This window comes from Ischnura elegans, chromosome 8 (genome assembly GCF_921293095.1).
Source record: "Ischnura elegans chromosome 8, ioIscEleg1.1, whole genome shotgun sequence".
NCBI classification, from domain to species: Eukaryota; Metazoa; Arthropoda; class Insecta; order Odonata; family Coenagrionidae; genus Ischnura; species Ischnura elegans.
In genome coordinates, this window is record NC_060253.1 from 47,054,629 (window position 1) to 47,080,096 (window position 25,468).

General features: G+C 39.2%; 1 protein-coding gene across 2 annotated transcripts; it reads right to left on the minus strand.

The window, feature by feature from the left end:
* Positions 1-376: 376 nt before the first annotated feature.
* Positions 377-25,370, minus strand: LOC124164228 (RNA-binding protein 45). 2 transcript variants are annotated; one of them, XM_046541464.1, is made up of 11 exons: positions 25,049-25,370; positions 24,856-24,970; positions 24,580-24,774; positions 24,049-24,212; positions 21,122-21,270; positions 18,318-18,457; positions 17,357-17,691; positions 14,634-14,754; positions 11,518-11,674; positions 9,676-9,797; positions 377-526 (listed from the first exon to the last, which is right to left on the minus strand). In XM_046541464.1, the coding sequence occupies exons 1-10, from the start codon at positions 25,281-25,283 to the stop codon at positions 9,684-9,686; spliced, it is 1,725 nt and encodes a 574-aa protein (XP_046397420.1). In that variant the 5' UTR covers positions 25,284-25,370; the 3' UTR covers positions 377-526; positions 9,676-9,683. The 2 variants fall into 2 exon arrangements, with proteins under 2 accessions (XP_046397420.1, XP_046397419.1); XM_046541463.1 differs by lacking the exon at positions 377-526 and adding an exon at positions 8,083-8,686 and having other exon boundaries at positions 25,049-25,367.
* Positions 25,371-25,468: the final 98 nt, after the last annotated feature.

Genomic DNA, 25,468 nt, shown 5'->3' on the forward strand with positions numbered 1-25,468 from the left:
AAGAATATTTTACCAAAGTAAGTGCAGGCATCTGTGCGTCTCGTGTAGCATGTAATAAATGACAAGTTACCAAGCCTAAGTTAAATGAAACACAAATAAAGTTAATACAGTTGGGGACCTCAATTCCGGAAAGCTTGAGACCTAAGGGTTTCTGGATTTCTGGTTTTCCTGAATTTCTGGTCTTCGTGGTATACTTTGTTAATCAGTTAATTTATAAATGCATTCAGACTCTTGTGCTCGATGTTTGAGATCCCTGTGTCCCTGCCTAGGTTGTTAGCTTATGTTCATAGCATGTGCTAACTTCCTACTCATCCCAGAACAAGGCTCAGAGAGTGGTGCCACGAGGTGGCTAGTCGAAACCCTATGCAGAAGAATTTTCAAACGTTCTGGATTTCTGGTTTTCCGGGTTTCTGAGTTCCGGATTTGAGGTCCTCAACTGTAACTACTTTTCTTGCAGCTTACTTACATGTCTGACTGCTTTCCTGGTCATAATATCCTGGATTCACTGCCGATGGTGATGAATTGACTGAAACATTAAAGCAGTAACTATATAAATCAAAAAGGCCTGGAAAAGTTGTTTTAGTGCAAAAATGGCAAAGCATCGAGGACTTCAAATATCTTATAGTAATTTCACTGTCCAATTAATTTCATTTGTGCTGCTCTTGAAATATCTAAGCGAATACATTATGAATCCGTCAAACTCCAAAGGAAAATAATATACTTTCAAATCCATCTTGCACAAAGAAGTTTTAGGAAGCCAATATGAATTAAGAATTCAGCCCATTAACGCATTCAATGTAGGCCCGATTTTCATTAAAGTCGTTAAAATCGGCCGTTAAAATAAGAAAGAGAAATAGAGGAAGATTTCCGTACCATAACTTCCATTCAAATACTGCCTTTTACAAACGGCACTCACAGTTCGAAAGAGGGAAGCTTGCTGAAGGCCATACACACGATCGGAAGACTCAGAAGTGGATATTAGTCATGTACGGAGGTGGAGAAAGGGCTCCCGGCCCGACCGGCAGAGCACGTCAATTGACATGCTCCGTATCTCGGCTTCGATGGGACCACGTCAGTTGACGTGCTCCGCACTGAAGGTGTTAAACCATGACATAGGATCCACTCATTCTCTAAAATAAAGTCCTCTGCTCCCCCATCATTCTTGCTGCAGTTAGTTGTGTCAAGCACAACATCAATATCTGCAATTACATATGTAAAGATGTTTATTATCATTACATTCAGACAACAGAACTATCTGTTTGGATTACATTAGCTAACGAGCCAAGGAGCTCATGCCAAAATATAACTTTAGAAATTCATTTAAATAATATCAAAATTATTCAGAAAATGTACCTAGGAAATAAAGACCAAAGTTCAAACAAAGACCCAAATTTGGTTACCAATTTCTAAGAAGCTAGTCATTCTATTTCAGCCAAAGTTATGCACATTTACTACTCACATCATTGGTGTAAGTTTCAATCACACATCTTGACCTAATTAAATAGCACTGTCTGGATTTAAATGCCAGCTGAGGAAATTCCTATTGTCAAAGTGTTTTTACAGTGTGGAAGAGTACTTCTTGCAGTTTTAATCAGAGACTTTTTTTGTGTACCATTTTCATCTTTCCATATTTTTGACCTGTCCAATACATCCTTGTAATGTCTCCAGGATGGAATAAATTATTATTATTAGCAGTCATCAATTTTATAAAACGGAATCATAACATGACTAGGGAATTGTAGGATTTTGTTCTTGGTAGTGTTGTAATCTACATTTCAACACTAGTAACTTGAATGTAGTTGTCTATAATGTCAGACAATTTGTTAACAGTACAGTTGAGTCCAGGAAACTCAGATAACAATAACCCAGAAGTCCACATAACCCGGTAACCCTGGCAGAGCACTAAATCCACTCATATCAAATGCTACAGTACCCACTGAAACATGACCTCATCACAGTTTTTTAAACATTATCAGTATTAATATGCATAGTAATAACATCAAAAACTGCTAAACTACTACTAAACGCATACTTCACATCCACATGATAGAGATTGGAATAAGCGAGGTAAGTAGTCTGGCACCATCTGTTGTTGAAGTTTAAGGGTATGATAATCTATGAGGCCTACTCATGGGAAGTTTTACAGATATTACTACTACAGAATTTTCGTTAATGCGAACAACTTAATTACGAAGGTCTCGTTTTTACGAAGCAAATCGTTGGTCCCGACAAAAAGGCCTATCCAAGCCATAGGAACAGAAACATTATTACGAAATTTTCCTTTTTACGAAATTACGAACCTCAGTCCCGGTCCCGGCGGTTACAAAATGAACTCTATTACGAAGTTCCACGCATAATCTATGGCATTCAGATGGATATTCACTACCATAAGTTTTAATAATCATGTCACGTTTAAGTTCTCTTTGTGTGCTGTGAGTGTCATTTATGGTTCTTTCTTCACTATAAGTGCAACGTCATATGATAAGCTTCATTCCTGGGGAATCATGGTGACAGACTCATTACAGCTCGTAAATTTGATGTACAGTTAGTTCTCTTCCAACACACATTCGATTTATGAACTTTCAGAGATGCCAGCATTAAAAAATTTCAAATTTGGAGCCTTATGATTCGGCCGTTGCTACACAGTGTGGCGTAGAGGAAATCGTACTCTGGGCATAATCTGAACAAAGTATCATTCATTCCGGTGTGAAGTTAGGAACTGTTCAGCGTTTCGCCCGTTGTTCCTTGCCGTGGAGAGCGATTTTTTTTCGGCTCCGGCTGCGTTGCACGCCCAGCTAGATCAATTCGTCACAATCGTGAGTTAGTGCACGATTGTTGTGAAGTGTTGCATTCTGCATGGTAACCGTACTCTTCGATGCCTTGCATACAGTCCGGCCAGCGAAAGTTGTCCGATGAGAGCACAATAGGAGGTGCGGATAACCCTTCGCCAGTACGGTTTGCAGTCAATCGCTGTCCCCCAAACACACCTCACACAATCGCCTAGTCATACAACGTTGTCAAATTCATAAAGCGCAGCGAAATAAGCCTGATCCACTAAAACATGCCCTTTCTTCAAATCCCCAAAACAAGTGATTCATCCACTAGGTCCTTCACGCTCGTTGTCCTTTCCGTCTCCTTTATTCTGGGAGCCCTTTGTAGACGTTTCAATTTCTTACCTGGCAACGCTGCCCCGACCTAGACCATTCTGCCTGACATCGGACAACTCTCGGTGGCCGGTTTTTTCGGTCCCGTGAACTTCGTAATAACGAGAGTCTACTGTATGTTGATTTTTTTTCTAGATTTCCTTTTTAGGAGCACTCCTTCCAAAGAAATTACAGCGTAGCATGTCCAAATGTAGGTTTATCAACTTAGGAACAAGGTCTTGGAACGCACCTAGTTCGTAAATCGGCCTTACTGTACTGGGGAAGATATCAAACCTCGATTACGTCATGCCGCATGCTGAATCTGAAACGAATTTTCCTGTTTATATATATTTCCGCGTCACTTAATCGCGTTTATTCTATCCGGTTTTTTCGACGATTCCTAAAAGAAACGTTCCTAAGAACTTCGTTATTACGAACCTCCGGTTTTTCGGTCCCGTGAACTTCGTAATAACGAGAGTCTACTGTATGTTGATTTTTTTCTAGATTTCCTTTTTAGGAGCACTCCTTCCAAAGAAATTACAGCGTAGCATGTCCAAATATCGCTTATATGTTAGCATCCAACAAATGTCTGATACTTGAATAAATAATCTAATGAATCCAAAGAAGAAAAGGAAGAGATGATAATCTGCCAGCGTTAACGAGAGAGTGGACATCCCTTATCCCAGTTGTTTGCTTACATGGTCAGAAGATCTACTGAGATAACATCTTGGCTACTGCATAGGACTCAATTGACTAATATACTCAGGCAGACCAACAGTACCGTATTTCTTCGAATATAGTCCCCCCCTTAATTTTGAAGCTTTAGTTTCAGGAAAAATTGAAAAAGTTCATTTGAATAGAGTCCCCCCCTTTACTGGAGCATTAAAAAAAAAAGGGGGGGGACTATATTCAGATAAATGCAGTATGCTACACAGTTGTCTGCTTCCTTGCTCAGCGAGAGCTCTGATAGGAAAATAATTTTTTACTTTCACTAAGAATAATAGTGCATTGAAGGTGAGTGGGCGCTCCAGCCATAGAATTTTCCCTAGAATTGGAAGATCATCCAGTACAAATCGAAAGTGAGCCCTCCAGCTAGGGAATTTCCTCATGAATTCAACTGCCCTGCTGATGCACAATCTGGAGCGTTTGTTCATTTGCGGAGCAATCATTTTGACCATTACATATATGCCTAGAACTAGTACCTATTTGGCAAAATTTAGATACATACTCGATATTAGTATGTATAGGAATCAAATTTTGTCTTTTCACACTGTTGCCACAGAATACCGAGGCTTTTTTGTTGTACATCGGCTACATTGATTCTGATAAAATTATTTCTTAACTTGGATCTGAAATAATGATGCATTTACTTCTGGATAGATGTGTGTAAAAAAGCTAAATTCTCTACTTTTTTGTGCAGTAATATCTGGAAAAAGAAGTGATTTTAGCTGCATATTGGCTATAGTGAGATTTAGTTATAATTACAATTTATTTTCCAGGGATATTCAGAAGTTGTTATAACAAAATTCGATTGTACGAGATTCTGAGTGTGTGTGAGTCTAGTTACATCAAAGAGACCAGAGGGGCAGTGGTGCAGCAAGGGGGTTTTGGGGGTTAAAACCCCCACAGAGCTCAGAGAAATTTTTAAGTTTAATCCATTTTACTTATTTGGATCAGTATTACTTATGGAATAGTGTTAGGATTTATCAAATATCCCTCAGAAAGCTGTGAAAATTGCCATTTTGAAACATTATTATTAAAATTTTTCGGGAAGAGGGCCCCCGCAACCCCTGATGGGTATGCAATACCCCTCACACCCGTAAGTATTAGTTGTGCCTAAAACCCCCTCTAGCCTTAATTCCTAGCTGCGCCCCTGCAGTGGGGTAACTAAGAATATGCTTCAGGAAGGATGGAGGGCCTGGGGGAGTGACCTCCTATGGCAACATTTATCCATCTGGGAAAATTTCTGAAAAATGACATGCCTGGAAATACATTTTACATCATTTTGCCACTTAAAATTTAACTTTAAGCAGGTGCAGTTATTATATGTCAAAACTAGACAAGAGTTTTGAATAATTTTTTTATTTCTCCGAGGCTTTGGGGGGAGAGGGGGAATCTATGCAACGGCAGAATTCATCCACCACTGATTACTTGATGCCAAGACAAGGTAAAAGATCCTCCTAGAAAATCAGAGCACTGCATAACAGCTATGTATGCATATCTAAATCATGGCAGTATGTATATGTATATAGCCTAATAAAATTTTAATAAGGATGATGGTTTTCACTTCAGTAGTGAGTGGAAAAGATAACTTAAGAACTAGTATGACAACCAGTCATTGACGTATTATCTGTTTTTCGTGTTTTATATTTACACTAGCAGGCCACCCGGCGTTGCTCAGGAAGGATAGTACCCAAAGAAGTGGGAAACTTGGAATTCATGGTCACATGGCAGGATTTTTAGGCAAAAGAACAAAGCAGGTATGATGATGGTATACATGTGTAACACTGAACAATGGAAAAAATGATTTCCGTTTATTACCTCACAAGAGATCAGCTTATATCCATAACATTGATTATTATGTGTCCATATGTATGTGTAGTCCAAAATCGTTGCGTGAACGCATACCCCAACAAATACGTTTGCCCCTAGAGGAGATGTTTTCCCTTTGAGCGAGTCAAGAGGTGTGCCTACCCGCCAGGATGTACAACCATAGAAGTTGAAGTTTTATGATATGATGTAACTATCAGTAATGAGAAAACTACGCAAAGGACGCATCGGATACAACCATATGTAGCACTACGAGGTTTGGGAGCATGAGATGCATCTATGTACAAACTTAGGTCACAATCCGTGATGCCATATGGAAACACATTGCAGACAGACCAACAAATATCCTCTTATATACTAAATAAATTTTCAGAGGCACCTACCACCTTCCTCACAGTTAGGAAAAAGACTATGGTAAAGGATTAAGGAAAGCCGAGAAAGGGGGAATAGTGGGGAGGAGAGTCCAGGGGGGGAAAAGAGTGGGCTGAGGTAATTAAAGGGATTATCTGTTGATGTCTGATGATAATCCGGGAGGATGAAATGTTTTAAAGAGCCAAATATAAGTTAATTCAATTGAATTGAGTTTAAGGGTGGAAGAGTTCACTGGAATTGAGGGTGATCTGTGGGGGGAAGGGAAGCCAAAACTAAAACACTGTGGCAATCATAAATGGACGCTCATGATTGGCTGCATGTTTCGCCACAGGGAGGGATGCAAAGTGGGGAGAAGTGCATGATGCCCTGTGGTTGTTTATTCTTAGGTTGAGCAGAGTTTAGCTATATAGGAGCAACATTATATAAGGTAGATTACATTCCTGGAAGTACGAGAGGCAGCAAGGGGGGTGGTAGACAGGAGACGAGATGACTGGGGATAGAAGGTGGGGTGAAAATTGGGCAGGTCTTACATCTGGGACGACCGCAGGGCAAAGGTATACTATTGAGAGTAATGACTGACCTTTGTAAGGGGTTTTGTCGCGCGGAATAAATCGGAAAGGTTTGCTGGTTGTCTGAAGGTGATAGTAGGGGATTTGATAAAAACATTGTCATTGTCATAACTCTAAAGGTGGTAGGTACAACCGAAAAATTTTTAGTTTTGTGAGTCTTTTTGTCTTTTACTGTGTGTGCCCAACCTGGGATATTTTCCAGTTATACACCTCATCGAGGAACTTCTTGAACCACAAAGGACTTTAATAAATGCTAATCATAATCTTGTTTGAGCATTTCCTTTTTATATGTAGATGGCTGGTTTCCTAACACCCCCTGGCAAATGCCTTCTTAGGCGGCTTGTGGGGTAGTATATTGATGTAGATATGAAACACCACAATAGCATGAAACCGAGCAATTCTTGTAAAACAATCCTGTTTGCAAAGGATATGAGGTTGAATTGGTAACATAGCGATTGAGGGTGGAGGAGAGGAATCTATTAGTGGATTAACATTTTGAATGTTATCCATCAGCAAGTGTATCAGAGACATGGGCACAGAAGTAAAATATGTACATGGAAGTTAGCTCAAGCAAATTACTAAACAATTTCATTTCTTTCTTAAACATAAATTATAGCTAACAATATAGGAAACTGTAAAAAGACAATAAGTGAGGCTCATCAATGAACTGTAATAGCTTCGTTGGATTTCTTGTTTTTGCACTTTAAATGCTGTTGAATTCGGTTCGCTCTGAAGCCAAGTTTGTCAAATAAAGTATGTTTTTTGCATTTCAGCAATTTTTTTGTGAAGATGGTTATTTTTCATTCTTATGATAATACCTAATGTCCAAGCCTAAATCTTTAACAATCAACGAAAATGAAGAAGACATGTTACACATACTACTCTACAAATGTACACAGCCTAAAAATGGCAAGCTTTTGTGGATCAGAATGATGAGGCATGGAAAGAGAACAAGGTACAATTACAATGAGCCTATTACTTCTTAGACTATTATAGTCTATACTTCTTTGAACTCTGTCGCAGTTAAATGTCATTAATGTGGGTGTCATTCGTCTGGGGCCTATTTAGGGACTTGACTACTAGAGGCAAAAGAAATGGCCTCTTGTCTCTATAATATTTCAGACATTGGCACACAGTCATTGGAAATAACTGCATAATTGGAGTGAATAAATATAATCAATGTAAATACACATACGTGTATAAGCAAAGAGAGAGGAATGAGAAATGGTTCGGAATCCTTGGATACGGATTCTCAGAAAGTATTTCAAAATAACTAAAATATAATTGAAAAAAAAAAAACCCTCATTTTCGGTCTCACTGCTCCTCACCATTTCTGTTCTAAGCCTCAGTCTTACCTGGTCACGAGATGGTCCGTCAGTTTGTCTCTCAAATAAGGAATTGACATTGTCACACATTATGGGAATTCACAGCATAAAATTACAACCATGAAAATTGTTACATAGATCTATCATATGTATTTATAACTACAAAACAATACAAGATTTAACATGAATTAGTAATTTATGCCAAATAATAAAGCAACACCAAAAATAAACCACAACATAAATATGTGCATATGCCAACTTTAAAAGAAATAGTAACAATACTCTTTTTCATAAATCACAACAAGATAAAAATCACTTGAGGGAATCAGGGAATCAGGGAAACTTCATGACTACTAACAACCATTTGATGGGTAACAACTTTTAAGTCATTAAAAAAGTCAATAGAAAATCTAAGAATCCAAAATAATAGTCAAACAGTCAACAGCATACTGAAGAGGTCGGCAGTGACACATAAATCAAGTCCAGACTGAACATTCAACAATAGTCACAGCATCATTCATTTTTGCACGAAGTGAGATGTATCGAAATTGTCCATCAGTCGACACATAAGGCATCCATTTGTTGCAAGTTCACCAGTGCCATTGTGAATAAGTCGTCTCACATGTCCATAATTTCAAAGGAAGTAGTTTTCGTACAAGATGTCACACTGTTGTAAGGAAGTCGTCATCACGAATCTTCATTCAGTCAGCCCCTTGTCAACATAAAGCTGCGAAGGGGAGAAAACACACGTCAGTGCAATGAGCGTGCACATTGGGGAAGGGATTCACCTGCCACAGGCTCAACAAACAAAAAAAGAAACGGCACATGTGATAACGACATCACCATAATTAGACTCAGACTAATCACTACATAAAGCCTTCCAGAATATATAGAAATACACCTTTGTTGCCTAAAAGTAACAGAAGCAGGCAAAATACAGTGGAATGACATCCTGTAAGTATTTGTTTGCGTCAGCTGACCCAGTTCATCTTGTGTTAATTTCTAACAACAGAAAAATGAATGAATGAAAAAATATAGACAGCAGCAGCAGGGAAGATATATAAGATGTGTGGAGCACATTGAGATGCATTTGTCTTGCACAAACCATCAGAGCCAAATGCCCTTAGCGCTTACGTGATCGTGTGTACAGAGTTTCAAAATGGCCCTGTCCACTCGCTCTGCAACACAAGAATCTCTGCATTGATTAGTATGTAAGGAATGAAGAAAAAACACAAAAAAGTTCTTCTTTGGTTAAAAGATGGTAAGGTCATACCTTGAAAATGAAATGTTTACTATCGCAAAAAGTTACTCAGCAGCTGCAAGAGGTTGCCACTGAAATGTACATACACGTGCATAAATTAAAACTGATTACAATAGCACAATGGAGATCATTTTGGGTTATTCTGCCACATGAAGGTTCAATTCATAAATATAATCATTGTGTGTGTCCGTTCTTGACGACCTACACTAAATAATGATGAAAGTTTCTGTTTCTTTTTTAATCGCTGGTTTCCATACTAATATATTCATTTTTATGATTCCATTTACATATTTTAAATAAATAAAAGTAAAAAAATAAATTTTTTGAACTACCTCTCCTCAACTGAAATTATCTCCTAGAGACATCAGAATGTGAATTACCAACTTTTCTTTCCTTTTCTTAGAACTCTGAAAATATGGAGTGAAACTAGCTTATAAGTGTTTGAGTTAACCAACCTTAGAGCTCATTCATCGTCCACACTGACTTTGATTCTTTTCCTGGATGAGTCAGCTTTCTCATTTGGTTCAGCTGGCATTACCTTCATCCGTGACCCACATATCTCCTGACCATGCAACGTCTGTAAACCAAAATAGGAGATACACCTGTAATTAGTACGGTTGGTTGGATCATATACCTCCAATCCAAATATCCACGGATATTGTCCTTCACTGGATACTTTGGATTCAAATTTATTGAAAGCATCGGATCTGAATCAGAAATTTTAAATTTATTCTTCAGTGAATGCAACGTCGCATAAAGGCCGTTTTACACGGTACACGGAATTGCGCAGGTTAGAGCTGCATTAATTTCTAAAATGGCGTGGAATCGCGCGAATGCATGAACGAAATTAGAACAGGGGCTATTTTGCCGTCTCGCGTCCACGCATTCTCGCATGTGTTCTAGCAATTCACCGCTTTACACGATGCAATTTTGATTGTGCCTTCGCACGTACGTCAGATTGTGCAATTCCGTGTACCATGGAAAACGGCCTTAATAGGGAGTGGAAAGAGTTCCGATCATCTCATCCAAAGCACCGTTGCACTGCGATTCTTGTCCTCATGAACCCTATTGCTTCAAAGCTCTCATAGGAGTTATGCAACAATTTCAGCCAGCAATATTCAACATTGTCCAAATAGCACAATTTTAAAAGAAAAAAGTGTGGCATCAGCACCATCAAACAAGAAGATAAGGCCTGGAAATACCAACTGTATATATCACATAGCTCGCCCAGTCCCACTTTGAAGGCAATGACATCACAAAATAGCAAGATCTGACATGTTCTCCCTTGACTCCCTTATTTGCAGCCGTGTACAGATTTTAGTGTTTTTAAAAAATAACTTGAAAGCTTATAAAAATGACTTTTTATCAGTAAAAATATGAAAATGTGTATGGAATTCTAAATAACATTCCTTTGAATGCATGTACCCAGAAGTAACTTGAATAATTACTTCGTTGTATAGCAGGCCATTGAAAATGCATTTGGATCCAACAATATCTGAAGATCCGACACCTGAAATCAAGTATCTGATCCGGATCAGAAAAAAATCCTGGATCCGCCCATCCCTAGTTAATAGTTTAACATTGTTTCATTACAAGACCAGGATAGCACGTAAAAAGGCCATTCATACCATGACTCATATAAAAAAGGGACATGATATTTGCAGGAGAGCCAGCAATACAGATTGAAGAGCAGAGATTCCACCTCATATTCTTAGCCTCAATAGCATCCTCATTTGAACCCTAGGTCTCATCTATGAAGCAGCACTGCAAGCAAGGATAGCTACCATTTGACACATTTTAGAGCTTTATTCCGATAAATAATTTTGAAAATCACAAAATTTATATGAGCATGCCATTCAAGTATCTTTGAGCAACTGGCATGTATGGGACACATATCCTCTTTCTGTAATGGTACCCTAGAATTGGTGGCATGCTATTCATTTGTAAACAAAGCATGACCACACATTTCAAGGAACTTATAACAGTAAAAGAGGTCAAGTACTACTTAAAAGATTTTTTATGGTAAAATTGATCACTAATGGAGACAGCAAGACTCTGGGACAAAATTCGGAACGTACATAGGCAGGCTTAGAATGACGTCAAGACACCACTTATTCAAACTTGTCTAGGGTACAAAGCATTGGAGGGAGTTAAGCAAAAAACAGGGAATAAGGGAATTCTAAACCACAACTATGAAGAGACAGATTTACTGAGACAGAATTTACAGCATTTAATCCGATGGACTATTAGCTAGCTGGCTCACTATACAGAACTCTTGATAGGTAAAGCAGACTTACAGCAATAGCATTTTCTGCAGATTCCTTGGAGGCATACTTGGCATAACCACAGCTTTTCCATGATAATATGTAGACATCAATAAGATTTCCAAATCGACCAAAGACATCCTTCAATGCATACATGGGAGGAGGTGTTGGCTGGCATACAATAAATAACCTGTAATTAAAAGTTAAATTGAACACTGCATATTGAGACGAATGGATACGAATGAAATTTTTATGCAAAGTTAAAAAATCATTTGAAAAATGATGATCAAGTAAAGCACAATTACTTTTTCCATACTGAATTTCATATTTAGCTGAAAGAAGAACATTTGCGAGGAACACTTGCCAAACCTACGCCCATAATCTGGAATTAATATTGGATAATCAGCAACAGAGTTTACAGTAAGACGAAAGTCACTTTGTTTTACCTTGAAAGCTTCTTATGTCATTACCATTTGGCGGAGACGATATGAACTGTTGTGGGGCTTTGATGACCTTAGATCCCTGACTACGCAATCATATGTGATTACTACACGGATTATCTGAAGTAATTACGTGGGAACATGATTTGGAGGAACATGGTTTGTAAATGGAAAGCACCGTCGCTGTTATAAATCTAGCTTTGTTCGATGCGCATTGTAATGCGATACCTATGTTTTAATTTGGTCTATTAAACCCTAATGTGGGCATTGGTAATCTTTAAGAAACTTGACGATACGTAGATGAAATTGATATCAGAATTATCTTCAATACTGAGGTTGTTCTTCGCGAGGTCAAAAGACAACTGCATAAAATCAAGATCATCAGCCTCTTTGGGGCTGGGGTTATGGCTATGCAAAATCAAATAAACTACATAAAATCAAGAAAAGATGTAAAATCAAAGTTTCACCAACGCAATTCCCAGCGCTTTCTGGCCAGACTTGAGTGTTGCTGCAAAATAACGAGATGATGTAAATCAAAGTGCATAAAATCGAAGTTTTACTGTACAGTGGAAGACTGCTATTGTGGGAGGCAACAGCTCTTAGGAACAGAGAAATTACTCGCAATTGTGGAGTATTGCTATTACATAAAATAGTTAAATAATCCCAAAAATTCACTCCGCAGCCATTATTATGGCTTTTTTTGTTGAGAGGCATATTGCCACTCTGATAGCTTAAATTATTATTATTATTATTATTAAAATTGTTACAAGTAAGCCATTGGCCTGGTGATAACATGTACATATGATGAAAGAAAACAATAGAAAACATTGAAAAAACAATAGATAACATTTGAAATAACAATAGAAAACATTATAAAAAGCCCTGGGTCCCTACTTCTTCAACCGCTTCTTAAAACTGAGTAAATTTTTCGGGAAGGACTCAAATAGTTTTGCTGGTAGATCGTTCCAGTCCCTTATGGTCCTATTCAAGAAGGAGAACTGCTTCGCATTTGTCCTTTGGGATCGGCACTTTATCTTGAACTGGTGATCATTTTTTCCAACAAAGCTGGGTTTTGATATGTCCTTCTCAAATTCTTTCCATCCTTTTTCCCCACTCATTATTCTAAACATGCCACATAGCCTGCTTCTTTTCCTCCTCTCTTGTACGCTCTCCCACCTTAGAACTCTGAGCATTTCTGAAACACTTTCCGTTTTTTTATGCTTTCCCAACACATACCTAGCAGCTTTTCTCTGCACCTTCTCCAATTTCTTGACCTCTCCTTTAAAATGAGGGTCCCAGATAAGAGATGCGTACTCTAATGTAGGTCGTACTAGGGTTGTATAGGCCATTTCTTTGGTGGCCCTAGTGCTTCCTCTGAGGTTTCTCATCACCCAGTGCAATACTTTAAAAGATTTTTTGATTGTGTGCTCTACGTTTAAACCCCATCCTAAATTCTTAGATAAATGGACTCCTAAATATTTAAAGCTGTTAAAATCATACTATTGAACATTTCATTCACAAATGATCGTGGATAATTTCAATTTAACATGAAATTATACATAGTTATGTTGTACATCATATGCTAAACAACATAACTATAAAATGAATTTTAACAGTCTCTGCAACAGACACTCACATCCATGATAAAAAGAAGAACACAATGGTAATTTCCACACTTTTAATGTCACAACTCAGCAACCGACCATGGTTTCAACACGTGTCATTTTCAAGGTCATATAGAGAACTTCCACAAAGTCCATAAAGATATAAATCTTCCAAAAAGATATAAAGAACTTCCACAAAGTCGAGCCGGATACGATTTTAGACACTCACATGCTGAAATGCACTTACGTGTTGAAACCATGGTCGGTTGCGGAGTTGTGACATTAAAAGTGTGGAAATTACCATTGTGTTCTTCTTTTTATCACAGATATAAAGAACTTCCACAAAGTCGAGCCGGATACAATTTTAGACACTCACATGCTGAAATGCACATTTATGTACAGTTATTACTCCTTTCTTGGATGCCCCAAGTACGTCATGACAAGGCATCAGACTATTAAAGGCCACAACTTCAGACATGGTTAAAAAATTCATGCCTTCTATCTTTCTGACAAGAAGTTAAAATGATGAGTGGCAGCTACAATGGATCATGAAATGAGCAGGATGAAATTTTAACGGATGAAGTGCCACGTGAGCCCTGGAATACATCTTTTTCAGCTAATTGCGGAGGGAATAGAGGAGGAAATAATCTTCATCTGCTGAATAACTGCCTCTATAAATGGTCTACTTTTATTTTTCAAAATAGCAGACTTCAATGGAGTCAGTATCATTACACCTAATAACACCAGCATATTCTCATTTAACCAGTTGAATTTATCTGTACTCATTAAGCACATGTTTACAATATAGCCTATTTTAAATTTCCAAGAGTAGCGACTGGAATATAGTAGCCAACATAAATCTGTATCAAAAAATTGAATTGATGACAATAATTCCCAGAGCACAATAAAAATACAGCGCAATTAATGAAATAGTAATAAAAAATGGCAACTGACTAGTTTTCAGTCTCTTCCTAGCCAATATCAATTAATTACCACAAAGAACACCAAATGCAACAACTGAATGTAATGACTACACCATGAAGTCATCATGCCACATTAAATTTAGAGTGGAAGTAGATATTGTCCAAAGCAAGAGAATTCTTACCGGAGAGCCACATCTGAGTCTATGGGTGCCAGGGGCTGGGGAGGGGGCAGTTTGGCCGAGCAGTAAGCAGGGTCATATGTCTCTCCCATCGACGAGGCCTTGCTCACCCCATGAACATCACCTATGGACCAGGAAAGACAGTCTCATTGATAAGGCAGAATATATGCAATCACAAATAGGAGAACTTCTCTGATAGGGTGTCCACATGGCAGCCCCTTTATGTTTCTGAGAAGTTACGTATTCCTTGTCTCCAAATATCAAAGTGAAGTTTGTGCAATAAGTCCTCGACATATGAACAAGATGTTGGCCGAGTCCAAGTTCGTAAGTTGAATTTGTTCATTAGTTGTAAAGTGTAAGCAAGGCAACAAACTGTAGTTATCCTGTAGAATGCAACGCTGCATTACAATTTTACGTTAAAAAACATTGATGAACTGATCTAGCAGTGTGAGAATCACGGTTGGAGCCAAAAAAATTTCAAACGTGAAGGGAAGGAAAAACGTGCAAAATGCTGAGCAGTTCCTGACTTTACAGCAGTTAAATTGATACTTCGTTTAGACTCTGCCCAAAAAGCGAGTTCCTTCACGCCACACTGTGTTGCATTAGCCAACGTCAACGGTGCCAAATTTGATATTTCATGCGCTCTTGAATTTTTTGATTGTTTGCATCTCTGAAATCTCGTAAGTCGAAAATGTTTGTAATTTGAGGACTTACTGTATTCATGATATAAAATTTGTTTACTATAAAATATAGGGAACCTTTACCCTTAGGGTACAATTACTAATGGACAACTACTAGACTTTTTTGGAACTGAAAAACAACTACAGCAGACTCCTGGTCATCCAGCTGCGGTTTATCTGTGCATGAGTTCACACGCCTTTGATATTTTCCACAATATTTATATAAAATAAAATCCGACGCAAAAGCTCCAGGATATCTGTATTTTAATGAAAGGCTAAACCGGGCTTATTATATCCATTACATTCCCCTTCATAAAATTGAGTTATTTTATTTAATTGTTGACAAAATATATCTCAAGTTTACTAGGACATCTGTTCTTGCATTGCAGACGACGATCATGGGCAGGGAAAAAACTCTTGAATATTCACGTTGAAGCAAAAAAGCCAGTACTGTTCCAAAATCTTTTATTTTATGCTGACTAGTTTTGATGGCTACAGTGTCATTCTTAAGACAAACTGTTTATCTTGAGAATGATGCCACAGCCGTCGAAACTAGTTGACAGCAAATAAAAGTTTCCTGTTTTTTTTTTTGCTTCACCATGAATATCTGATTGTTCCAACCAAGTCACGCCAAAATCAATTGATTTCAACTCTTGAATAATTTTAGAAGATTCTTCAATGGTTAACCAATCATAAATTAAGAAAAATGTTATTACAATCTTTAAACATGTGTTTCATATCGTAAATGTGCAATTATTGCCGTGGCCACTCAAGAGATTGAATACCGCCCAAAGGAACCAGAGACTTTGCTGCAATCAGGCTTGTTTACGCCGTGACTGATCAAGGTCAGACTGGAGAGGAAGAGAATAGTAGAAGTGAAGGCAGCGGGGAAAGTGGAAGAAGAGATGGCATGAGTCATAGCCACGAACTCGTTTGCATACACAATTTACTGTAAGCCCTGGTTTCCTATAACTGCTGCTGCACGATGGATTGATTGCGTGCCAGTTGCCTTCACGGAAGTTCCACGTTTCTGTTCTCCAAGCATCCGAGACATTGCAGTCACAGGTGCGTGATTTTCGGAAACCAGGTATTATATGGAGCGTTAAGAATACGAGTAAATTCACATCTCCATCACCAATATTATCACTACTACTATCACCATCTACTACTATCTACTATCACCCCTAAAAAGATCACAGGAAGGAAAAAAAGCTCTAAATGATTTCCAAAAGCAATCTAAAATAACAGACAATGTGTGTAAATAATAATAGATTGTTAATCTGCTCGAATTATGAAAATTACAAGAAATTAAAGTGAAAGTTTGGATTGTTTGTATTTCACGGTGCTGCCTCTCCTCATCATTAGCCCGGCTAATCAAGAGTTTTGCTGTAGTCCAGTTTAAACTTGGAAGTGAAGCCATTGGCATACCTCCATGCGTTTATGAGCCATGGTCCCCTGAAATCTGATCCACCCGCCAACATATTACCACACACCACAGAGTTACACCCTGCACCACATATTTCTGGCTGTATGTCTACTGTACATTGACATTGGTCTCTCTAAAATTGCAGCTGAAATATTCAGGTCAAAGTGAAAAGGAGTTTGCATTCACAGAGCATCCATACTCCCAGGTATGCCAGTGGTCAGTGGCACAAATCTCATCCAGGCATTGTGGAATTAGAAGGCTGAGGCGTCTTGTTTTGATCACCATCTTTGAAGAGTGTGTTATTTATAGCTCTACTAGGGAAATGACCGTTACAAGCAACCAGATCAACCTTAGCTTATGTATTCTACAATATTGATCTTGCAATTCACTCATTTTGAAGATAAAATCTTTAACTTGCATATATTTAAAGCAGCATTTACAAAGTTGTTTTTGTTTCAATTTGCAATGAAGGTAATACAATTTTGCACCCATAAAAGTTCATTTTCATATTTAATAAATACTTTGGTGGCAAGGTTGAATTTATAAATCTGAGCTAACACCATAGCCCTAAAGTACACTCCACGAGGGCACCATACATGTTTGCGGCATGTGTCACTCACCCTGAGCTGATGCTGAGACGCCGAGGCCGGCTGCTTTGTTGATGACTCCTGAGAGGCCTGCAGCCTGAATCAACGACGTGGCCTGAGCAATTGTCTCCACCAGGGCCACCAAGTCCGTCTGTAGATTGGCAGAGCGTGTACCCACAAGGGCGGCAGCACCACCATGCGAGAGGTGGTGGTGGGCCAATGGCATGTCAGCGCCACTCGGCACCAAGCCCTGAGCACCAGACGAGCCGAGGGAGGGAGGGTGCAGGGCAGAGGCAGCACTTGGAGGAGGTGGCATCCTCGAGAACTGACTCGGAGACTGAGAGTGCATGGCACTGTGCCGAAACGTCCTGCGGAGATGAATGAGCGAGATATAAAGGAACCAGGATAAACTATGAAATGGCAAGAGGGCATAATCCAGGCAAGAGACTGATTTGTGCAATGAATCGTGGCAGCTGATAGAAGACTACTTTGACGATGACATAATTCTCACATTGTGTTATAACTTTCAAAAACTCACCTTGTGTTAAAACATGCACTCCAGCAGCCATATTCATTGATTAATTTACAATCAATTGATAATTAAGACTGGAATTGGGAAGTTTGAAATGCATTTCTCCTAATATTGTCACCACCAATTTCATCACAAACTAACAATAATTATGTTTTATAGATAGTTGAAAACTCATATTCAGGCTTTATCTGGTAGAATTCTAACATATTGTACAAGTCACCCATTTTACCTCAAATCTCCAAGAAAAGATGTCAATAAACATTTCAGTATGACAGGTATGAGTGACCAATTAGCAGGGATGGCATGTGAAACGAAACTAAATTAAAAATACATTTAATTTTCAATAGTTTCTCTCCTGGGACTGATAAGTAGAAACAAAATGTTCTTATTACTTTTAGAAACAGCCACCAAAATTAGCCCAATAATATCCCTTACTACAAATTTGCCATGCATGAAACTTACGAGGTGATTTCATTTTGCCGAGAATAATCCGGTTTCACAATCAGTCTCTGGCCAGGCGGGTACTCAAAGCCATGGAGTTTCTCTTTCGCATAAGCTGCGGACTGCGGAGTGTTGTACACCACAGTTGCATGTCCTTTGTACTGTTGAGAAAATAAATTACACCATCAATGGCATTATGAACATAGAAGACACTCTGGCATATGTGCTTAGCATATTTTGTGTATTAAAAAAAATGACAATTTTAGCACATCACCTTTGAAATATTCAATGAAATAAAATCAAACTGAATGTTTGATTGATTTGAATTTCAGTGAAGCTATTAGCAAAACTATTCATATATTTTCCCTGGGACCATATTCCATATTTCGAAAGTTTGTACTCATTGCAGAACAGGTTTTTAAATTGACCAATCACCAACCATACTGCAATGAAGAGCCACCGTGCTCTGACTTATCCTTTCCACGAGATTGCAAACAGTTGCAAATAAGTCAGTATGGCTATCCCTCAAGGAAAATAGATGGGGAGGGATTGAATTTCCAGGTGTTTCTTAAGATCAACATCATTCGATCCAAATCTACCAATGCGATGCAAAAAAAAACAATTCCATCAAAACCTGAGGTGGAAGATCAATGCACCAAAACAACAAAAAACCATGCTCACCTCCGCAGCTTTTTGGAGGTGAGCGTTTGTGCTCTGGCTATTGCTAGTAGAGCATATTCGTATAGTTGGGCTCCAAGATGAGTGAATTTGATTCTAAGGGGCGATAGTTAAGTGCATTTGCAGGGGAGGTATCGAAAAACAAGACTGAGGCAGGAGAGTTTCTCCCATAGTGATGTATTTAGCAATGCTCCTGTTTGCGTTTCTTATTCCTAAGCATCGCGCCATCGCGTTGTTTCCTCAAGGTGAACATGGAAAAGATCGTGCTGGCAGTGGAGGTATCATGTTGACCAACAGTTTTAGATGACTGACTCACATTTAATAACAAGGCCACTCTATTCCCCTTTGGACTTACTACCAGGGGTAATGGGGGGAGGAGATAAGAAATTGGTGTAATAGGCACACGCCCCATTTTCGACTGCAATTTCTGGGATAAAAGGTGCGTCTATTACATGAGTTTCTACGGTATTCTGGAAATATCCATTGGAATACCATGTTTCTGAACTGACAACGGCTGACCTTGAGCGTGCTCGAAACCCACCCACTCTTCTAGCCAATCACAGAAGAGCGACAGGAGAAAGTGTGGAAGAGCCCGCAGTCTCTCTCCGAACTCCGTGCAGTGCACATCGCTCTCCAGCTAGCAGTGTTGCCAAGCCCAATCTTTGGAGATCGCACAGCACTCGTTCTGCCACCCCTGAAAGTACCGTTATTCCCAAGGCTGGCAACGCCAGTCGGCCGGATGGAGGGGAGCGGAGGGGAAAAGGGAAAGGGATGGAGGGGAACGGAGAGGTGGAAGGGGCAGCGCTTCTCATTGGCTAGTTTCTATTTTCCACCCAGCCGCCGTCAGTTCGGAAAAATGGTATAGTATTATTTATTGAAAGTAAGGAGTCTACCATCAAAACCAATTTAGGAGTAAAATTCTTTCAAGGCTAATGGAGTGGTATACCTCCTAATACCTTAATTTGACAGTAGGTGTGCTCGTCAAGTGTAGCTGAGACTGAAGCGCACAATAAGGGGCAGCGACAGGAAGGGGATCGGGTTGGTGTAGTTGCTGGTGTTGGTTTCCCACCTGCTGGGCCTGGGTTCAAATCCCGGCAGCAGCAGAGAATTTTCAGAGACTGCCTGATCCCTGCTTGAATGTTGTGTGGGGGACATTTCAAGCGCAACACTCCGTCTGTCGGATGGGACGTTAAGCCGTGGTCCCCTTGGCACCTTTCGTTAAGAGCAGGCTAATGCCGACGCCGGGTTTCTCTCCACCCTTCCTTACCTACCCTTCCCTCATGGCGCAAATGACCTCAGCTGTCGGTCGCTTCCTCCAAATACCATACCAGATAGGGAGGGATTGCCATTCCCCATTTGTTGGAAATTCATTTAACTCCCTTGCCGCAGTAACAATCTAACCATCCAAAATATCGTCTGTGATTTTGCTATTCTCATCTCGCTCTACTCTTTGCAGTCGCAATTAAGGAGTAGTCTAACAATATTTCTGTTCTGTGAATGTGATCATGTTGAGCCCCTATGTTTCCTTTGGTTAAATAAGATTTCAGCTAGAAAAATTTAATATGTACCACGGATCTATGCGAGGACTGATGGATTTCTATCACTCCAATGGCTGTTTAGCGATGAGCAAATGGCAGGCTGGATATGTTCTGAATCATCATGACAGGCAAAATCTAATCAACCACTGCCCAAAACACCAATAAATATTAACTTTCTTCATAATAATAATTAGTGCATGATAAGAATTTCAAGAATCAAGGTGCTTTTAGAGGAGGCCATAAGTGTGAAGTTTTGGAGCCAGGCCTGGGTGGGAGAATCCAGATTATCAATCAGCTATTAATCCAAATCATTAGTGCAGAGCGAATACTCAAAGATTTGAGTCAAGACGTAGGTACTTGCAACAATGCTCCACCCCTTATAGGGTTTTGGGACAGGATAATGCTTTCCTAAACTTCAGCTTCAAAACCCCATAAACTTGGCTTGAAACCCAAGAGAAGTTCCAACCTCAAACTGGTTGTTAGGTTTGAAAACTGATGGGGCAGCAGCATAAAAAACAAGCTAACGAGCCTTGTCTTCTCTTCCAGCTGCAGACCACACCTGTGATATTGTGGGCAAAGGCAGAGAAATAAATATTTAAACTTGCTTACCAGACGATTCTTGGGGTCGTCATGAAGGTGGCAGTAGTCCAGGCCAGGTATGAGGTCAAAGAGCCTCCACAGTTGGTCCCAATTGAGCTGCGGGGATGCGATCACCTCCAAGCGAGTGTAACTGCCTTCGCCACCACACACCCCACCATCTGCCACACAAAGAGAAATAACCAAAAGGTCATCACTCAATAGAATTATCAAGTCTCCTGAGCACATTCAGATTGCTTCAGCAGTTCAATTATACAAATGCCATGATCATCAAATCTAGCAAAGTCAACTTTTTGTGGAGAGATGTCGTGGACCAACATAACGTCTTGGCGACCGCACTTGGGGTCTTGGCATAGAATTTATCATCAAGGGGAAGTAGATGAACAAAGGCAGTACAGTGGAACCTCGATCTACTGTTTTTCAGGGGGATGGACGAAAAAAAACGATGAATGCAGGAAAACTATCGATGTGGGAATGTCTGCCTAGGTTGCCTATGTCCCAGGAAACACAGGCTTTTGGCACATAATTATGATATTCATGAATGGATTCAAACAATATTTTAGCCAAATACAGGAATGCTATTACTTTATCGAGACACTTAGGTCATATTGTTGATTCGAATAATATCCCTTTCAAATATCCTAAAGGAACACACCACCTTGCTAAAAAATATTTGCTCCCCACTCGGCATTTACCGTGCTATTATGGATTTCTCTCTGATGTAAAAATCCATGAAATACCATTTCCAGTACACTTATTCACAAGAGCAAAGGGCATGTTATGCCTAAAACAACCGCTTTCGCCAGCGCATTCATTGGTTGTGAGATGGATCATATAGGCCAAAAATAGTCAATTATTTATAATGTTCCTGTCTAATAAATATATTTTTCATGTAATTTAGGCGATGTGTAAAGCGCGAAAAATTTTGAGTTAATCGTCAGTGGCATGCCCACCTGAGCCTCGGCTTCATCCCACTTCTTGTTTTCACCATGTAGCTCGCTCTACCCCACCCCTACCGTCATGTGCTAGTGGACAGCCCGAGGCACTCTCCAATATTCACGCACTTCTATCCCAGATGCTTTTCTTCATTTTCAATTATTTTCAGTCCATCTTTTACAGTACTCACTTGTTTCTTCGGAAGGGCGATGGTCTGAAGACAGATAAAAGTAAAACTAATAAAAATGAAACCTAACTTTATTAAACCCACACGGAAAACACTCGCTAGTTTGAAGTCAACCCACCCTGGAAAGTACGGAACCACTCGTGCGAGGTGAAGTTCGGAACTGATCCTTTCGCGTACGTCTTACGCAGAACATACTGCAGAGGTTGAAGCATAAACATATGACTGTGCCATGAAATTTTTTGTCCTAAAGAGAAGGCAACTTACACATTCTTTTCTAATAAGCGTAGTGCCAGATGAGTAGATGAATTCGGATTGTTAGCAGGGAGAAACAAAATATCCTGAGAAGATATCCCTTCCTCAGTAACTCTGACAAGTGAGACTTAATAGTATAACTCGTAATTTGATAACTGATTATAATCTGATATCCTGTTTTCAGAAAAATGCCACATTAACTGCCGAGAAGCTCAGCTACGAGGATATCGAGTTTCGCCAGAAATCATCATTGTATTTTTCCAACTATTTTCTTGTTTTAAATACTAAAATAACTGTCAGAGTTACTAATAGGTGATTCATGCAGCAGTTGACCTCCAGAAACTGGGAACTTTGAAGTAGGTAGGCTGAAAAAGGTCAGTGGGTGAGAAAAAGGGAGGGGGGGGGGCACGAAACTCGTTTCTATTGTTCTCCTGTAACTTGATATTTTTTTCGAAGCTAAGGTCTTCGTAATACGATCCCTGCACAAGCTGGGACCGTTTTTTTTAAATTTCAGAGATGAGGAAAGCTTCAGAGGGGGGAGGCAAGTGCTGAATGGAGGGGGATAGCGGATCCTGGGAAATGTGCTAATGTAACTATCCCACGGTACTCAGCTTCTCCCTATAGTAGCTCAATCTCCTGGGGGTGTCTGTCGTTATTAGCTAAAATTAACACATGGTAAACACTTCGTCTCATTTTCGTAAAAGGATGGATACCGGAAAATTATACGATGGGACCATGATCTTCAAATGATCAATACAGGAAAACGATACTTCGGGGAACAATGGATGCAGGAAAAAATTATATTGCCTTCATGGAACTTTATTTGGGACCAGGAATGGCGAACGATGAATGCAGAAAACAATCAACGTGGGAACGATAGATCGGGGTTCCACTGTATATAAAATGGAATAATCTGTCTTTACCTAGCCTCATGAATCATCTTTTCATTTCATCTGTCAAATTCATTTCGTGAATTGCAATTTAAGGCCTGGGTGAAAGACTATTATTTTCCAGGCAGTCCTAAAATTCTTCAGTAAAACATTCAACAGAGTATTGCTTTTACTAAATACTGTTATGACTGTGCTTTGACAAGTGCCTATAATTTAACAATATCTTTTAATGCCATTGCATATTGGTGTACCCCTTTGGTCAGATCCATAACTTCCTAATAATGTATTTCAATTAACGAAAGAGTAATGCACAACCAGAGTTCTCCCAGTTATGTATCTTGAAGCCCCATTGATTGCTTATACCAAAAAAATAATTCTGACAAGCAGAACAATGTCTCCCAATATTTATCTAAGGTTCCTGAAATCATTCGCCTACAATTAAATGAAAATTCATGAGTATTTCAAAGAAATATTGTCTGATGAGCATAAATAAACTATACAGGTCCTACAGTACTAAGGACAGAGAGGGATGCATGCCCGATTCAAGAAATTGCAACTTACACAATGTTAACAAAGAAAACATTAATTCCATTCGGAATATGAGGTTCACCTTTGCAACCTGGATAATATGATTCACAAGTTGAAAATACAATATGCAAAACGCTAATTCTCACCATAATGATGAAATGGATTATCATGGGTAGATACTCCTTTGGGAATATTTTGTGGTCCATTAAACCTTTCATTCATTTCTAATGACTTCTGAGGTTTTGGTTCCGCAAACACTGGTTTGAATGATCTATCACATCCTTCAAATGCCTTTGCTGCATGAGAAGGCCTGTAAAACAAAATAAAAAATATCAAAATTCTCCATTACGTTCTCAAGCAATGTATCATCTACAAAATAAGTGGGAAAAACTTCATTTCACACATTAACGAGATGACAGCTGTGTTATGAGAGAAAAAGTGGACCACTAAATTAATTGGAACACATCTTGGGAAACATGATAGAGTCAAAATATTTTCCCATTTCTGTAAACAATTATTCAAGGTTTGCGAAACTAAATCACTTGGCTGGTACGACAGTAATACACAATCAATCCAAGAGGCATTAGTGGAATCACATAAATCAATCGTATGAATTGGAAAGAATATAATCATAGGATATTTTGAAAGACAAATCACAGCTGGAGGAGGCACATTACCTGTGATATTTGATGTATGCAAACCCTTTACTCTCTTTCGTCACTCTATCCTTGACAATTGACACATAGTCGATGTCTCCAAACTGAGCAAATTGCTCACGCACATCTTTCTCGGTCATGGTTTTAGGAACTACGACAAACAACCGCAACAACCTCTCCTCCTCATTCATGTCCCTCCTTGACCCCTGATCACGACTAGAATAGAGAAATAAAATCGTGACAAAGACTTCAGGATTTCATCAGCATGTAGTCTTACAGATTTAAAAAATAAAATACCTATGCGCTATGAGAACTTTTAGAGGCCTCGGGTGAGAACCAATACATCGTCCATTCATTTCTTCCATTGCAAGTGCAGCTTCCGACGTTTTGGAAAATTTGATGTAAGCGACACCTGTATCGGTACATGTTTATAAGAACTGCGGATAAGCTCAAGCATAATTCAAAAGAAAACGACCTAGTCGATAAATACCTTTTGGTTCACCAGTTGTTCTTGTTTTGACAACCCATATTTCTTCTATGGTGCCATACTTCTCAAAAGATTCGCGGAAATCCTCTTCTGTTACCGTTTTCCCACACACGATGAAAAGTCTGGAGTTAGGAGGATCGTCGTATTTAGTGTCTCTTGACAATTTCCCCCCATCTGATCCATGATAACTTTCTCGATCTCGGTTGTCTCTGTCGAACAATTTTCGCCTTTCGGCCATTTTGGACTGATTCGTGGACTATGTGAAAACCCGATACTTGTTTTCATCTTTTTCCAAGGTAACGGGATAACGGCAAAAGTTAGCGGTATCGCGCAGTATCGCAGGTATCGTGGAGGTAATTATCATTGAAAATTCTCTGGCCACCTATGATCATCTGATGAGATGTAGTACATGTGCAGAATGGT